The sequence below is a fragment of the Sturnus vulgaris genome, chromosome 9, assembly GCF_052056855.1.
Source record: "Sturnus vulgaris isolate bStuVul1 chromosome 9, bStuVul1.hap1, whole genome shotgun sequence".
Classification (NCBI taxonomy): domain Eukaryota; kingdom Metazoa; phylum Chordata; class Aves; order Passeriformes; family Sturnidae; genus Sturnus; species Sturnus vulgaris.
The window spans coordinates 17673429-17691736 of NC_142251.1; the positions used below are offsets into that span (position 1 = coordinate 17673429).

Below are 18308 nucleotides of genomic sequence, written 5' to 3' on the forward strand. Positions count from 1 at the left end.
TAATGTACAAGCCATTGACCTAAGAGCTGGACTCGATGATCCTTGTGGGTCCCTTCCGACTCAGAATATTCTGTGATCCTGGCCTCTCTCTCCTTTGTCTCCTGGCCACTTCTTTTCCCTTTGTTGGTTTTAGAAGGGCCTGAATAAGATTAACACAATATCAGCATATGATTCTTTTGAGTGGCTCCTTAATCTTTGTACTTGGAGGATAATAAGTTAATATTTTTTCACCTTTATTGTATTTGTAATTTGTCGTTGTTTTCCTTTGTTGTGGTAGACATACCAGCTATCAGGATACTTGAAACACAGTAGTGTAAAAGTGCAGCCAAGATATGCTGGAATTAACTTATTTTTAAATGATCAGTGTTTTCTAATGCTAACTAGTATGGATTTTTCCTTTTCTTAACTGAGATGAGTTGTGCAACAAGTGTATTGTAAAGCATTCTTAAAGGGTAGAGTTCTCTTTGCAGGAAAATGTCTCAACCAAGAATGCAGTCTTACAAATCAAAGTGTTGTTCCATTAGGTTGATGAGTTAGAGAGGAGGAAAGAAAGGAACTTCTGTGTTCTGTGGAGGGGATGTTTAATACACACATTTATTATGTTAAAATACATTATTAAAATTTAAATTTAACTGTCGTTGATCATTACCATGAATGTTTCTATGGATATCTCACGGTACCATCTGAAATCCCACTGCAAAAAATAGTGGGGTGAAAAGGTTGCCTAGATTTTATAGAGAAAATAAACCACAACTTTTTTCTGTCAAGAAAATCAACAGTGTGCAAGTTCAATATTCTGTTTACAAAGCTGCTGTTCGATGCAGTTATTTCTATGTATGATCTATTTGCTTCTTTATTAGATGTACATGGCCAGATGGTTTGTGCCAGTCCCTTTCCTGAGCATGGAAAGAGGTTTCTTGATTTTGCTAATGAAGGATGTGCAGCTGTGTCAGGAAGAGGTGGGTTGGTTGGTTTTCCTTTCACTTGTTGTGATTCAAGGCTCTTGCCAGTGGTCTGGACACAGATTTTTATTATAATGCCTGAAACTTCACTGGGAAGTTTAGAGTGGCTGTGCTCATTGCAGGTTCCTATGTTACTTTGTATGTTCTGATGAAACCCATCCTGTCATGTGTATTCAAAGAAAGGATGAAACTGGTTTTATTCAACCCAAACCGTTCTATCATTCATCTTGAAACAGAAATATAGCCAAATCAGATTATTATGAAAGCAGCTTGTCTTTCATGTTAAAAATCTTAGAAAAAAATGTTATCTTCAAAGCCTTCTTTGAATTTCTGCATCATTTTCTTTCCTTTCAAAAGCAAAATCAGGTGACAAGCAGCCTGGAACTTTACAGACAGAAGCTGTTTTAAGGGAGTGATTTGGAAAACACAGTAAATTCAGGGATTAAAGAGGAATAATATGCCTAAGCAAATTCCCTGGGGATTGACTTGGGCAGCTGAAGAAATTTTGTCAGTAATCCTGCAATGAATGCTACAATGCAAGAATAATCATCCAGTTGGCATTTTAAAATGGGAGAGAAGGGAAACTCAGACAATCTACTTATGTAAAATATGTCTTTCACAAACCAGGCTTAATCACAATCTCTTACACTGCTTAGAACCTCTTAGTGACCTTTGTCAAGTCTGAACCATAAAGATTGGACACGATTGCTTTTACTGGTGAAAGGAGCACATTTGTTGTAGTGCCCAGCCCTATTCCCTGCTCTGCTTGTCCACAAACCAACATCCTTTATTTCCCACCCATTCCTCATTGTGGGAAATAAGTCATCTACACATGATGCTGAACCAAAATAGAGCAGAACTGGAAAAATGAAGTCAAATCTGTCTAGACCAAAAAAAAAAAAAAGTGCTGAGACTGGTTTACTTGGGTAGAAATAGGGAACTCCACCCACGTGACTAAGCAAATTTTCTCCATTAAAATGGTTTAAAAGTCTGGCACAAATCAAAGCTAATTTTTAAAGGTCGATTATCAAAAGTTTGAGGGATGCTGCTCTGAAAGAAACACTTAATGTGTGCAATTGAAGAGGCATTCTATGTAACCAAATATACCCTTAATCTCCTCATCCTGAGTGGTTTAGTGCAAGTAGGTCCTAGAAAACAATTGACTACTTTTAATCACTGTGAATCATGACAAGTGTAGAGGTGCTCCCCAAAATAAGCTAACCTTTATTTATTTACTTAATTGTATTTTACTGCAGGAATGTGTTGGCACAAAAGCAACAGCTAAACACAGCAATTGATGGGACAGATGTGGTAGCACACTGAGAGATGAAGTATCTATAGAGGGGTTAATGTGTTGGGAAAAAAGAATGGTTAAAAAGCAAAGCATGTGTGCCAGAGGCTTCTTAAAACTTAGATGCAATATATATTGCAACAAGCCTTCTCTGAAAAGCCAGGAGCTATTTGCAAAAACTTTTTGGAACATAGTATGGAATTAAGGGCCAAGGTCAAATCTACTCCACCCACCAATGCAAGCTATATTAAGAAAAAAGCTTTCGTTTTTTTTCAATTGTGGAATTGATTGTATTTACAATAGTTCTATGTAGAAAGTTTTAGAAAGGTTACTTGAGGTTGGATGTGCAAATTCTCTTTATGCTTAGGGTGTTAGCTCTGTAAACTGCCCCTCAGGTCCTGGGGTGCCTCATGCTGGTGGTATGGAAGGTACTGGAGTGGGGATGTGTGTGGCAGGCAGTTCCTGCATGCACCATGTATTTTGCCGTCTCCAAGTTTGTTCTGTAGGCACCTGCTTGAGAGACAGGTACAGAAGAGCAGCCTCTCAGCTGGGACCTGTTTTGACTTCTTGTGCCTATCACTGGCTGTGGAATGGAAAGTAATTTTTTTCAAAAGGTGTTTTTGGGGTTGCTTTTTCAAGACAGGGTCAGCAGAACTCAAAGCACATATGGCCCAAAATAGCCCTGGTTTCAAACACAGCTCCCTTCCAGCTATTCCTGTCCATGCCTTTCTTTTCCTTGCCACTGGATAGCATGTTATCACAGTTCCAAACATAGCTTGTACTTAACATAATTCACAGGGCTTTACAGCTCAATTTATGTACAGCAATACTAAAACATTTTCCAGTACTTGTAGAAGACCTCAGTTCTTTCTGTGAGGTACTTAGTCCATTCCTCTAAGAGTTAAAAGGGCAGTAACAGGACTCTGTTTTCTGTTTGAAGGATATTCAGGAAAGAAAGTCTGGTAAGAAGCTTAACAGTCAGCATGAAAATCTAATTCTGAGCTATTCCTGAGTTTCTGAGACTAAAGAAGTGTGCCAGGAGAATGGAGTATGGTTTTGTGCAGGCTTCAACACCAACATGCAAACAATAGGTAAGTACTGATGGATTGTTAACTGGGGCTTTGTTTCCAGCAGTGTTTGAATAGTGGACAACACAGGACATGTTACATCCCAAGATTCCTGGAGAAGCTGTCAGAGAGAAGCACTGAATAGGACATGGGAGGTGTTTGGGAGAAGGGAGCTGTTGCTATCCTTAATATCAGATCTTATTGAGCTGTTGAGATTCTCAACAACTTTTCATTTTCGTTATTAGAAAAGGGAGGATCTAATACATTTCTTGTGCCCTTGGTGAAATCTGGATTCAGACTGGATCTCAGTGTGTTAGTCATTTAGGAACATTCGGATTGTTAATGTGCTGATTACGCCCTTTTTTACCACTTGGTGTCACCTTTTCTAGGCACACGAGGCACAGGCTGCAGAGCGGTGGAAGTGCCTGCAGGGCTGCTGCTCCGACAAGGGGAGGAGGAAGGAGCTGCTGCGAGGGGAGGGAGGAGCAGGTGTGGTGTCCACGGAGTCCAGGAGTGGCTCCTGCAGCACGGACACGGGTGTGGTGGCACCTGGGTGCTTTCTGGAAGCAAGTGATCGTGTTAAGAATCAAGTGGAAAGTTGGGAAATCAGACTGAGTATTATCTCTGTGGAGCTGTACATCCATGGAATGGATGGTAAAGTATGAAGGCAACAGAGGGAAAACTTTTCGTTTTAATCAGGGATAATAAAAAAATAAAAAAATAAAAAACCTCAACTAACAAATCCACATTTTTCCCTGGTATAATGAGTGCTTCCTATTGGAGTAGTTTTTAAAATCTCGTTTATCTTTCTAGCTCTTCTAGTACACTAGCTGTTTAATTGAGTTATGTAATTACTAAATAGCTAATTTAAAAATTACCATGTGATCTCATTGGGAAAATATTTCACTGTTGAAAGGGAGGTGAATTTTAATTAAACCTCTTTTAATATTTTTTTTTAATTTAATAATGTCAGTACTTTGCTACTTAAATATTTCTTGAAGTAATAAGAGAGAAAACTTGAAAATAAAGGTAGAAGAAAATGCATCAGGGAGTATAAATGAGATCTGGAACTGTAAAGATTCTTTAAGTTCATGTTAATAACTTCATTGCTATTTTAAACAAGACACTAAAAAATTACACTTAAATGTAATTAGGTGCAGTATGGTACTTGGAGCAGTGCTAGTGAATGTTCTGGAAGTTAGTGTCTCAATAATAGTGACCAAGGGGATCTGTAGAAGATAAAAAATAATGTTTCCATGCTATTAATGTGTCTTTGATTAAGGGATCAGGTTTAATATTTTGATTAAAATTAGATCCTGCCTAGCTGTCTGAAGAATTAAGGGCAGTGGGTTTATCTCTCATGAAGAATAAGTAATGGCAATAAGTAGGAGGTGGAGGAGTGGAAGAGAAACATCAACAAAAGAGCCAGGGGAAGTCAGGAACAGAAGCATTTCAAGCTTCTTACAGGAGCCAGTCACTGAAATATGTCACTAATAGGGTGCAGATTTTGACAAGATGAGAAACAGGCACAGCTTCTGCAATTGGACATCTGAGACAGGGCCTGGCTGTGAAACCCTGGAGGCAGTCAAGGTGGCTGCATGTTTATAACCAGATGCTGGCAGGTTTTACTGGAAGAAACCACTCCTAAAGGAAAACTTGCTATGAACTTGGCTAATTCAGCTACAGTTAGAGGCTGAGGAGTTACAGGGAAAGATGTCCTTTCTGGGTCCTTTGGGGGGATGCAAGAGGCTCCGTGGGTTGAGTGAGAGCTGTGCCAGAAGAAGCAGAAAGATCCCACTGTTGGGAAGGTTTCTCATTATATGTTGTAAGGAAGAGATCTGCAGTACATCTTTATGCTCTGAGCTTTGCTAAAAGTTCTGCTGTAGAGCATTGGAGGACACACAGCATCAAATAAGGGAAGGGCAGCTCTCTGTGGCAGTCTGTGAGGGACTGACTGGGTGTAGTCTGTGAGGAGCATATGCCATGGTGAGTAACACCACACCTAAGGGTTGTGGAAAGATTTTCAGCTGATCAGTTCCTGCTTCTGTCCTGTCCAGCAGGTTGTTCTTTTCCTGCCATTCTCAAACGTGAACACCAGGACAAACATAGACTATAGAAAGCATGGTTAGTTGTATGTGAATAAATTCTCTATAATTAGAAGATTATTCAGTTGACTCTTGGGTCTGATAATACGTATTACAAGGTTCTGAAACTGTGGCAATCACTAATAACCTGCAAAATAATCAGCTTTACAAAACTGAACGGAGAGGGTAATCTATCACAGCTGTTTATTCTCACTTCATGCAGAAACTCTTTGTCCTGAGTGGCCACATAACTAGTGATCCAAGTTAAGCTCATAATCACGTTCTTATCATTACGTGCCTCTCAGCAGCAGCCTTCTCACACTGGAAAGCTGAGTCTGCTAGAAATAGCTAAGCTGTTTGCTCATATCATACACTTATGAAATCCTCTACAGTTGTTCATTTTAAGTAATGAGAGTAAGTTTATTGTCTGTATTGCTGTTAGGGCTGACAGAAAAGTAGCAGAACAGCATCAGCCTTTATTCTCTTACATGAAGAAGAATGTGGTTTTAAAGCAGGCTTGTTACAGTGAGCAGTGTTGCACATTCACTTGTACAAGGAGAGGACACACTGTGTGAGGGAACTGTGTAAATGTATTTATCCACTTGAAATAGTTGGATACATTTTTCAGATGACAGGGAGCAAAATGGAACCAGTGGAAACATGCTTGCTTACAAAAACCTGTTTAGAAGAAGAGCCAGGAAACTTAGGTGCATAGGAAAAGCCTGCTCTTTCTCATACCCATTCATGTGTCTGGCTCCATCTTAAATCCATACAGTGCTGAAGTGGCCACACGTATAGGCCTCGTCTTTCTTCCTAGCAACAACACCTTTATTGGTATAACAATTTCTGCCCAAGCCAATACTCTGAGAAAGTCTCTGCATAAAACATTTTGCCTGGGTTCAGCCCAAGGGATAGAACTTACAGAAGTTTGCAATGAGAAAGGGCCTTTCTCGACTGTCTCCACAAACAGAAAAAAACTCTATTCGAAATAGGATCTGTGAGCCCCGTGACTCTGGTTACTCAGCATTGTTGGATGATAACACACTGCAGCTAGGAAACAGAAGTGCTTCAGGCTTCCAGAACCCGTGTAGTCAGGGGTCTCTCTTTTGCCATTTAAGGCACTTGTTTGCATTTCTATGGGTGTCTCTTCTCCCCTCCTTCCCTCCCCCCATATTCAGAACAAACCAAGAATCTCTTTATGTAATGAAGTATTATTTATGGCATCATGCTGTGTAGTTTATGACAAGCAACTGCGTGGTCTAATTTAATAAATGTTATGCTGTAATTACAGGCTTTCCTTTTCCTATTAGCTCTTCCCTTTAGTGAGTCTGGCACTGACTGAAGCTGAGGAAGCAGAGTGCCTCGGGGAAGGGAAGTAATGATGACAACTTTGGAATGTTTTTAAATTGACTCCCACGAGCGCTCATGTTTTTGATTGCTGTTGTAAGATTCCTTCTCCATACAAGGCTTATGCATCAGCAGAAAATGCATTAAGCATTAATTGCTCAACATGAAGTAAACAGGGTTTTGGGGGGGAATTCTGGTGTTTTTCTTCTCTCTGTAAAAAGAGGAATTAAAGACCCCAGAAAACCCCCCAACAACCACACTCACACATTCCCAGGAGTCTTAACCCATACACAGATGGTACCTATAGCACAGCAAGGATGAAAAATATAAAATACATTTCTATACTAATTGTTAGATTGGGATATTAATTTTGTAAGGTATTCCTTCTCATGAATACAATGGGTATCTTCTTTTAAGGCATGTATAAAGTGTTGAGATCCACAGCCAATTAGTTCCAACTACAAGATGATTCTTTTCTATTCGAGTTTTTGTGTTTTGTGTATGCTGACCATCATCATTAGGAGTTCTCATCTCTAGAGCAAGCCCCATAATGCCTTGAATGAATATCAGTACCACAAGCACAAGTACAGGCAGCACTATGGGAATGGAAGGAGAAGCTGTGGATGCAAACCCTGACTAATTGCTCATGTATGTGAACAGCAGAAATGTGACTCAGGACTCTTCAAAACATCCAACTGGGGAACTGTGGCTTCTCCTTGCAGGTGCCCTGGTAGTCTGCTTTATACACTTGTTATTGTGACAGCTTCCCTAGACTGCTGTCCCAAAATAAGTTTCCTAAATGTGTATTTAATTTAGTTCTGGAATGAATACTGTACATTGTTTTGAAAAGGAAAAGAAAGACTTATGTTTCCAGTCACCTTTATTTTACTAGAAAAGTATAAATTACCATCATAAATACAGATAACACCAGTATAAAAATTAGATTCTCATTTATAAAATAAATACTAAAAGTCAAAGCCACAGGTATCTCCAAATCCCATCACCAAGATGATTTGAATCTACACCACAGAAACCATTCATCAAGTGTTTACGTAAAAATAATGTTCAAAATGCAGTAAATACTGCTTCCCATTCAGTGCTTGCTGAAGTGAGTTACTACTGACTCAAAGCCTGCAAAGTATTTGTTCTAACACTTACTTGGAACTATCAGACTCCCCTGTCTGTATAACTCTAGGTGTAGTGTAATTGTATATACTCTCCAGATAAAAAGCAAGTACCTGCTTCAATAGTGTTTCTTACAAGTTGCCAGTGCAGTAGTTTCAATTTGTTTACCTTTGTCTACATCCAAAGATAAACAGACCAAGTTAATTTTATCCAAGAAGTGCAGAAATAATAGTAGCAATTTTGTCACATCTGAACTAACAGATCATTTCACCAGTTAATATTGTTAAAAGGCAGATAAATACAGGGTTTGTTTCATAGAAACAGAAAAATGTTCCTTTTAGTTAAGGACACCTATTTTTCAAAAGTAGTGTTTTTTTCCCCTCACAAGTACCATAAGTCTTCTGGCTCAATAAGGCCATACTGATCAAGTTAAAAGTACCTCTAGTTCAGAATCCTGTTTGACAGGACAATAGAAGGGGCTTGGGAACAGTCTAAGAGCAATCTCTCTGCAAAGAGACGTTGACAATTCAGAGACGGGCAATCACCAACCCCAGGAAGTTCTACAAGGGAAAGTGCAGGGTTTGGCACCTGGGATGGGGCAGCCCTGGCTGTGCAGACAAACTGGGGAATGAGGGGCTGGAGAACAGTGCCAGGGAAAGGCACTGGGGGAAGGTTGGAGTCAAGGGAAAGTGAACATGAGCCAGCAGTGCCCTGGCAGCCAGGAGGGACATCCCTGTCTGGGGGATCAGGAACAGCACGGCCAGCCAGGCAGGGGAGGGGATGGTCCTGCTCTGCTCTGAGCTGGGGCAGCCTCACCTCCAGTGCTGGGGCAGTTTGGGGTGCCACGGTATAAAACTGACATTGAGCTGTCAGAGAGGGTCCAAAGGAGGGTAACAAGGATGGGGAAGGGTCTGGAAGGGAAGCCATGAGGAGTGGCTTGGGTCCCTTGATCTGTTCAGCCTGGAGAAAAGGAGATTGAGGGGAGACACTGTGGTCTTCAACAACCTCACTGAAGGAAGCAGAGGGGCAGGTGCCAATCTCTTCACTCTTGTGACCAGTGACAGGACTCAAAGCACGAAGCTGAGTCAGGGAAGGTTTAGGTTGGGTATTAGGGAAAAAGTTTTCACCCAGAGGGTGTTTGGGCACTGGAACAGGCTCCCCAGGGAAGTGGTCACAGCACCAGCCTGGAAGAGGTTAAGAAGCTGTTAGATAATGCTCTTAGGCACAGAGTGTGCTTGGGGATGGTGCTGTACTGGGCCAGAACTTGGACTTGATGATCCTGATGGGTCCCTTCCAACTCAGCACATTCTATAATTCGATGATTGTAACAGATCACCAGAATGCTGTTCCAGCCTCTGGCCGCTAATGACACAGGGCTTCCTGATATCTGGATTTTTCATCTGTACTGTCTAGTGGATTTTTTAATCCACATAAAGTCTGGGCTTCAGAATTCCTGTTTCAGAGAACCTAAAAGGCTCTACCCAATTACCTAATTTAGGTTTTTTTGTTGTTGGGGTTTTTTCTGCTTTGGTACTGCCACTAGTGTCTGCAATACTTTTTCCTTATACACCATTAAGCAGTTCCTTTTCTCTCACAGCTCTTGCATTCTTCGCTTTCTTGCGTTTACACAGAACCACTGGAAGGACAATGACAAGAGTGATGATTGCAACTGCTATCACTGCTAGGATGATAAAGACTTCTGTTCCATATTCTGTAGGGAAAAAAAAATCCAGGATTCAGTTATCAACCCACAATGCCACCGTGCTACAAACTCTTAGCACTCATTCCACTGAATGAAAAAATGCTTTCTATATTTTACAGTCTCACAGAAGTGGAGTTTCCACTTCAGTGCGAACTGAATACATTTTAACATGAATTTGTTGAACTGAGTAAAACTTTATTTCACTTGGTTCACTCAAGGTTTTAATCTAGTTTAGTTAGTGCACTAAAGTACCATGCTAACATTATAAGAATGTCAAACCATTCTCCCTGCCAGTACGTTATTTCTGTCCAAGTGAAAATCTATTCTAGGTTATAAGCTAGAAAAAAACAAGAGAAGATTTTTCTATTTAAATTGTAATGAAATTGCAATTTATCACTTTTGTGGTAAATTTCCTGGATAAGAAAGCTAATTTGAGTTCATTTGCCATTTTAGAAGAGCTTTTCTAGAGTGCAAATATTCTTACTCAGAGAGAAGAAAGATACAGTGCAGCAATATTATATTATTTAAGTAATAGTGATTCAATTTATATTGAAGAAAGTGTTATCCAAATGGCTAGTCTGAAATGGCTGGCTGATTCACTTACACTTGCTAACTTATTTACCAGTAAAGAAGTCTATCTGCCAACCTCTGACCTTGGAACAGGAAAGAAAGTCTTATTCTCATCATCTGCTTTTGGCAAAAACTAAAGGTCAGTTCATACTACAAGTAAATGGATATGCAGGTTTCCAGCTCTGCTATGTTTTAGAGCTAATCCTTCAAGCACTCACTATGGCACCTGCTATTGGAAGGATCCGAGGAAAACAATTGGAAAGAAAAATGAAGCTGAAGGCTAGTGATAAGATCTGGAACCTCAGATACCAGTCATCAACTCAGACAATTTAACCAAAACAGTTGGGCAAAACCCTAAAACCAGCTCCAACTAACTAAAGATGGTGGCCTCTTACTTAAAGTGAGTTCTTCCCATGAGTTTCCACATTCCAGCTGTGTATTCTAACTTAGACCGTAAATGGCTTATTTAATAGAAGCCATCACAATCTAAAGACGTGGGGTTTCTGTTAGAATATTAAAGAGTGAGTGTCAAATGTCACCCAATACTCACCATCTAAGATACTCCTTCCTACACTGGTACAGTGCACCGTGCTTTCTTGGCCATTGTGGTTTTCTCTGCGGGAGGGAATGATTCCCTGGACATAGAAGCAATAGTTCTTCCCACTGTCAATGCTTACTTCAAAATTACGGCTTTTTGTCGTTACATCTTTCTGTAAAGGAAAAAATATTTCAAGTGTCAGCTCTTAAGGTAGCACAGAAATTCTATAACTATACAGAATATAACAATTATAACAGGACAAAAACTAGAGTTAGACCTTACCTTTCCAGAACTTTGATCTTTCCAGTAATAGAGTTTGTATTCCAGGTCATGCTGGAAAATATCTTGAATGCTTTGAAAGCTTCCATTAGGAAATACATATGGTGTAAGTGGATCTTGGAACACGACATTCAGTTTGGAACCTTCTTGTGAATAATCCTTTATCTCTGGTTTTCCAATAACAGCTAAACAAAGATTTTTAGAATTAAAAAATTGACATAATTTTTTTTCTCTTTTTCCTTCCTCTCTCCATTACTTTCCCTCCTCAAATCTATTACAAGTTTATGAAGCCAGCGAAGGCCTAGATTGTAAACAAGTATCTTCACCTAGTACATAATATTAACTTAGTGGTCTACTGAGTGCAGTGAGAAACAAATGGTAACAACAGGGAGAGCTTTATGCCTGAATATCTTCTTCCCCATTATCAGCAGGGCTACTGTAAGAACCTATTAAAACCCCTTTAAACTCAATCTAAACCTTGTCTAAATCAACAGAAGTAATCTTGAAAAGAAATCTATAATAATATTTAATTGGCAATCCTACTTACTCTGACTATAAGGTGTAAATTTTTCAGAGACTGCAAAAGGTGGCTCTTCTAAGTTATCCATCTCTGCAGGCATTACAGACAGTATGTGTGCTGTGTAGGTCTCCTTTACATTCCTGAGTGCATCAGTAACATCACACTCTGTTTCTGATATCAGTATGCATTTTCTCTTTACGTCAGATGTCCGTCTGAAAAGATCAAGAAAGAAGTGTCAACACTTTCAAACCAGACACATATAAAGTATATATTTTGATATGTTGAAAAACATTTTTCCCTCAAACTGTATAGATTTCCCTCATCCAGTAGAACAGTCTTGCAGGTATTGGGCTAAAAGGAGAAGAGAAAACCTCAAAAGCCACTATCCTATACAGCTGCATTTCACAATTCAAAGCAGAATCAAGTATGATTGATATTAATTACAGAAATATGCTATAGTACACATATATGAATTAAAAATTAAATTTTTTACATGAATTTAATAGAAACCATAACTAGTTCTGATTTTGTGTTTTTCTGCAGTTGCAGAATGTATTTTTAAAATACAAGATGCATAAATCAGTTTGAAGGTGTTATCCTTGATGCATTTGAAAACTTTTGCCTTAAGAAACATCAGTTTTTATAAGAAGCTCTACTGACACTGATTGTTTAATGTGACAGCGTCTCCATGTAGAGATAATTTGGTTTTGCATCTATGCAAATACCATTAAGAACCAGACAGTAGTAGCAAATTTCGATACAGAATTACGATTTAAAAACACTGACAAAAAGCAGGACCCGTGCACTTCTCTTGATTTTTAAATGATAGAAAGCAGGTCCATTTACTTGCCAAGTAGCAACGAGACTATGAAAAAAGTGCTAATTTCTCATTTTACTTCCTCACAAGAAGGAACAAAAAAAACCAGATTAGATATTACTCCTTCAATTCTTTTCCCTCTTTTTGTTGGTGAATTAAGGAGAGCAAAAATTGTGCGATCTCAGCCGGAAGAGTGAGTGATGACTGAATGTTAACAAATAGGCTGATTTTCCTCAAAGTAGATCAAGTTTCAAGTTTTAGAGTCACCTGAACTCCCTTCTCACTTCATCAGATTTCTTTTGTCACAGATCAGCCAGGGACACTACCACAAAAGATGCACGGAAAAGGGACAGAGGTTCGATCTTTGCGATGAAACAAATGTGCTTTGTAAATATACATACACAAGAAAGCAAACATTTAATCCCACTTCCTCCAGAAGAGCAACTTCAGACAAAAGACGTGCCTCTGCTGCAGACCTACACCTGATTCTATACTGAATCTTGGGCAAACAGATTTCAATTTCTTGCAAGCAAAATCTCTGGAAAGAAACTCCAGATTCAAAATGTAATAAAATTCGTTCTGCTAAGTATGTGCTCTTAAGTCTATTAATCTAATCACTCTCTTAAAGAATGAAAAAGCACATTAAGCCATTACACTGGTATTTCACCAGTTAGTCATGGAAAACACTAATTTTTATGCCACTTTTAGAAAGAGTAGAGACTACATTACCACTTTTTCACTAATACGTAGGAAGTTTGATGATGTGTTTTCCCTTCAGGGCATGTTTAATAATGGTCTGTGTATTAAAATGGGAGCTAAAAGCATTTAGCACAGATTTATTACTGAACGTCATGGAAGGTTTTGTGCAGTTCTGAAGGAAGCATTAGGCACTTCACATAAGCTGGCTACATTTTATGTCCACAGTATTTTACAGCTTACATAAAACATTATATCAGAGGAAGTCTTGACAGAGGTAGATGAACGAAGGTAATTTTTAGTATTACCCAGCAAGACAAAATTATTAATTGCTGTGATTCACCAATTAGAATAAAATGCAGACTCATTTATTAGACGCCTCCCAAGACTGAAGACACAAGTCCAGACACTTTTAAAGACATAAAAAGGTGAAGTTCTGTCTAATACGTGGTATGTATCAACTCTTTCAAAGTATCCTGGCTGGGTCTCTTGAGCAGCACCAAACCTGAGAACTGAAATACTGACCTAAACTCATCTCTCCATTTCGGAAGTGGGCAAAAACAGAAGTCTAAACCTGAAGAAGTATTAATACCAGAAACATTAACACCAGAAGTATTAATACCTGGGATGGCAATTTTCCTAAATCCTAATGTTTGGGCACCTTTTCTGTTACATTAACTTTCAGAAATATTCAAACATGCTCTCTTTCCATTTTCTTCAACTGACATTAATGAACATATCATGGTGTTATCTACTTACCCATGTATTTCTACAGTATAGAAGTAGTCTGATGGTTTTGGTTGCCACTGTAATATAGTTTTAAAATTGATTGAAGACCAAGTTATATTGACTGCTGTTGGTAGTTCTTCATAGCCTTTAAATACAGAGAAGAAAAGAGTGCCATCAGTCATATTATATATAATTCCTGTTTCCCTGCAGTCATTGTTCAGTTAAATGAAGCAGTTGCCGTTAATTGCAACTCGGAAACGTTTTCTTGGGGAAAAGGGCTCAGTCCTGCCCTTATGAAAGGACTGCTCATCTTACTAAAGGAACGTGTCCCGGCAGAAGTGAAAAATGAGAAGAAAATTTTTTTCTGTCTTGTAACTCCGAAATTGATGAGTTAATTTGGAGTTGTGTTTAATGCTTCCTTTTTGATCCAAGACCTCTGCAGAAGATACAAAAGCTTGAACATGCACGGGAATGTTCAAGCGCTGAACAAAAGAGGCATAGTTCAAAATCATCCCTAGTTGTATCTGCTGCAGAAAGCGTTAGCTCCCGGATTCCCGTTTACATATTTTGTAAAGATGAAGTCTTTTTAATAATCAGTGGTTACCCTACAAACCTACAATATCTGAGAGGGATGAACTCGAGTTCCTCTCAAGCAGACGGGAGGCCAGCCACATCTGCTTCGGGGAAATGCCCGGGACCAAGCCGGATGGGAAAACCCCTCGCAACCCTGTAACCTCTGGAAATCCCTCACCGTTCACATTCTCTATCTCTCCGACAAGCTCGGAGTGGGGAGCAAGGGAAGGAAATCTCGCTGCCGACCCCCGAGGCCGCCCCGCTCCCCAGCACGGCCGCGGCCAGCGAGTGACCCGCACAGTGCCCAGCCTGAGCGCGGCTGCAGCAGAGTCTGCCAATGTCGCTGTCCCCGTCCCGCCAGCGCGGCTCTCCCCCGTCCTGGGGCTCCGAGGGACCGATCCCCGGCTCCGATCCCTCCCATCCCGCGGCCGTCACTCACCGGCGGCGGCCAGGCGCCACAGCAGCGCGGTGAGCAGCAGCGCCGGTGCCGGCAGCATCCTGGGCGCGGTGAGGGAGCTGCAGCGAGCGGCCTCCGCAGGCATTTATGGAGCAGGGCGGCAGAGGCGGGACTGAGGCCTCGCCCCGGAGCCGCCCCAGCGGGGGCGAGGGGACGGAGCACGGCGGAAGCGCTGGGACACCGCCGGGTTGAGCAAGCACAGCGGGGGGATATTCGAGGGAAGGGAGGGAGGCGCCCTGAGGGACGGGGGAGGGAGGGGCCCTGAGGGACGGGTGGACGGACGGACGTGTCCTGCGGGCTCCGGCCCCGCCGCCCCGTCCCGCGGCGCAGGCCGAGCTGGACGTGAGGGGGCACCTGGACATGCCTGCGGTCCGTGTTCCCCTGCGGGTTTGGTGTCATCAGGCACTGGTACCAGCCCTCCCATCTCTTCTTGGCATACTGGTGAAACTGGACACCTCTGATAGCCAGCGTCATCCGCTGCAAACCTTTAGCTGGCTGTCCAGGGACACCCCAGCTCGGAAATGGTTGCCCTGTGGGGAAGCTGGTCATGCAGAAGAGATGTTGGGTTAAGTAACTGATCCCGCACATTCTGAAGGGCTGAATGTCAGTCCTTGCCTCAGCACACAGGACACTGGACACAGCTCTCAGCTAAAGCCCATCCTCTATCCCCTCACACCGTGCGTAGTGAACTCTGCCAGGGCTCATCGGTCACATAGACAAAGTAAGCTTCAGGTGTTCAGAGCATAGTACCTCACCTCTCCTATAAACCAGGGGCCGTTAACCCTTTTCCTACAAGGTGACATTGGAAAGGTATGCCACTTTAGAGGAGCGGGGGATCTGTTTCTGACAGAAGGTTTCCGAATCTCGGCCTTGGCGATCGCGGTGTCCCCTCAGGCCTCTCCCAGGCAGGGGCTGTGGCTCCCCGTCATGCTCAGGCTCCAGAGGGAGCTGCGCTCGCAGGAGCTCGGGACTGCCGCAGGTAGGTGGAAACAGACCATGCAGCAGAACCTGTGTCATAATTCAGGGGAACATATGCGTTTATAGACTTAGACTGACTCTTCTTTTTATGTTGGTGCTGACTTCGTACAATGTACGTGGAACATGTAGGTAAGAGAAAAAGACTAATGGAGAAGTTGCATATTTAATTACCTTTAATTTTCATGGTTGACACATACTTGTCTGCAAACAATCAGTTCTTTCTCATAATGCAAAATAAATGCGTTTGGAACAAACTACAATACACATTCAACCAGAGTCTGCATCAGAATTCATATAATTCTAGGGTATAATTCAAATTTAAGCACTGTCTGTATGTAGTTGTATGCTAACATTACAGCAGCCAAAAATATTGCCTGCTTTTAACTTGGTGTGGAATGCAGATCTTGTGTGTCTAGCTTTTCAAGATGGTGACCTTATAAGATCACAGTTGATTTTCAAAGAACTTTAAAAAGAGAAACAGTATGCACATGTTTAAAGAAAGGGATGATTATATAAAACTTTAAAACCACCTTTAGACTTTAATTCCACTTAATTTCGTGTAGTTAAATCACAAAAGATGGAAAGTGAGTGAGCAGTGATTTCCAGTTTTTATGCAGGTAAAATCAGGATCTCCTTCTCCTGCCCATTCCTTCTTGTTCACATCTCTTCTGTCAAGAGCTTCCACACTTGATATAGGTGAGGAACCATCCAGACTTTGTCCAGACTAATCAGTGTGGCCATTGCTACCTTATTCCAGTTTCCAGCAAGGTGTTTCAGTGTTCACTGACACCAGGCTCTTAGATGTTCTTCTTGCTGCAGCCTGGGAGAAGGAGGACACCAGTTTGGCAGAGCTGATCAGGTTGGCATGGCAAGGGCATGATGGAAAAGGGAGAAGCATGAGGTGAGGAGCTGCTGCTGCCACCTCTGCTAGAAGGAACCTCCGAGTTCCTTCTTTCTCTTCTTTGGCCAAGAGCAGATTTGACCACAGAATGAGAATTGCTCAGCACTGCCTGGCTCCAGGCACCAACCAGTGTGGGAGAGGAACCTCACACAGCCTGACATGGGCTGAAGCCTCTGAAGTCTGCTCAGCAGCCAGTGACTTAACTGTGACATTCTGGTCACATTTCCTGCCCACTTTATGGTATTTCAACAGCTCATTTAACATAGAAAAGTTGTGCCTTATTTCAAACATGTGTTGCTACATGCAGGCGAGCCTTCTGCTGACGTAGAGTTCTGGCAATTTGTCTAGAAACTTAGTATTTGGCTCCCAGAGTGGAATGCCAAAATGTAGGCATCGTCTCTGTACATGCCTCTAACCCATTTAGTCATCCTGAGCTCATTTTACAATCAGCTGAGAAAAAATTCCTAAGGTAAAGTACATATTTTCCTAGTGTAGGCATCTAAAGCAAGTCAAATGAATCAATTCCAGTGTTGAAATAAATTGAACATTTCTATTGATGGAGACAAGGATCTTGCTGTGACTTTTTAGAATATGTGGGAGACACACAAGGGCACAAGCCTGAATCCACAATTTAGTTTTGATGACCTCTTGCACTCACTCTATGACATCTTCATTCTGATGAACTGGGTGGAATCATGGTTGTTTCCCATTTGGAAGGTTTGCCAGAATGCAAGCAAATTCTACAGATTTTCTTTCCTTGATATGTATGCTATGGAACCAATTGATTACGGGAAAAGTGAGGAGAAAAGCAAAACTAAATCTGTGAAACTCCATTTTTTTAAAGACATGAATGTATTTTTTTTTACCATATGACCTTCCAAGTCTCTAAACTGGTTTGCTTAGAGAGAGCAGCAAATAATTATTTGCTTAGCAAAGCAATTGCCACATCATGTTTTCTGTACTGTCATATATAATTATTGAAGTAGAATGCCTCAGGTGACATCAGTGACAGATTGGTTTCTTTACGCTGATGGTTTTGCAAGACTGTGAGTAAAATATTGTAATAGTAATTAATGGTTTGAAATTTTGTAGTGCTGTAAAACGTTCATCACTCCGTGCTAACATAAAAGTCAGCAATATCATCGTATCCAATAGTGCAAAATTTCCTTGTGTAAGCAGGAAACCACTGAGAACTTTGTCCACAATGTAATTTCTCCTGATGTTTATCTTAAATTTAAATCTTTGTTTAATTTGTCTTAGTGACCCATATGATTGGGTAGATAATGTAATTATACAATTAATTGTATTTCAATTAATTAGAAATCCCAGAAGTTTAGATAACAACCTGTGACTTGGTACTGGCTTTCATAAATATCTTAGCATTTCTCTTGCAAGCTGCTTTATTATGAATACTGTGTTACAAATGCATGCACAAACTGACAAATGCCACTGAGAAATAGTATTTCTAATTAAGAGGACTTGTATTATGTTGTAAAATTAGTTACTAAGTTCCCTTTCTGATGCATAGAAACTTAATTAGTATAGTCTCCCTTCAGTGAGTAAAGTCATTAAACCAGTGTAATGGAGTGAAGAATCAACTTTTATACCTAAAAAGTGTGTTTTTCCCTGAAATCTCAGTACCAATGAAAGTCCCAGTATCGTGAATTCTTTA

General features: G+C 40.8%; 1 protein-coding gene across 1 annotated transcript; it reads right to left on the minus strand.

Moving 5' to 3' along the window:
- Positions 1-7613: 7613 nt before the first annotated feature.
- On the minus strand, positions 7614-14942 carry F3 (coagulation factor III, tissue factor). Its single transcript, XM_014884566.2, has 6 exons — positions 14740-14942; positions 13758-13872; positions 11513-11697; positions 10969-11150; positions 10699-10858; positions 7614-9587 (listed from the first exon to the last, which is right to left on the minus strand). Exons 1-6 carry the CDS (start codon positions 14840-14842, stop codon positions 9439-9441), a joined length of 894 nt encoding a protein of 297 aa, XP_014740052.2. The 5' UTR covers positions 14843-14942; the 3' UTR covers positions 7614-9438.
- Positions 14943-18308: the final 3366 nt, after the last annotated feature.

What these genes read in the sequence shown, in the direction of transcription:
- F3 (XM_014884566.2), bottom strand. Translation starts at nt 14,842, where the DNA reads ATGCCTGCGGAGGCCGCTCGCTGCAGCTCCCTCACCGCGCCCAGGATG. An exon ending in GTGGCGCCTGGCCGCCGCCG is followed by an intron (nt 13,873 to 14,739) that starts GTGAGTGACGGC and finishes CTGTATTTAAAG; the next exon opens with GCTATGAAGAACTACCAACA. An exon ending in ATTTACACCTTATAGTCAGA is followed by an intron (nt 11,151 to 11,512) that starts GTAAGTAGGATT and finishes ATCTTTGTTTAG; the next exon opens with CTGTTATTGGAAAACCAGAG.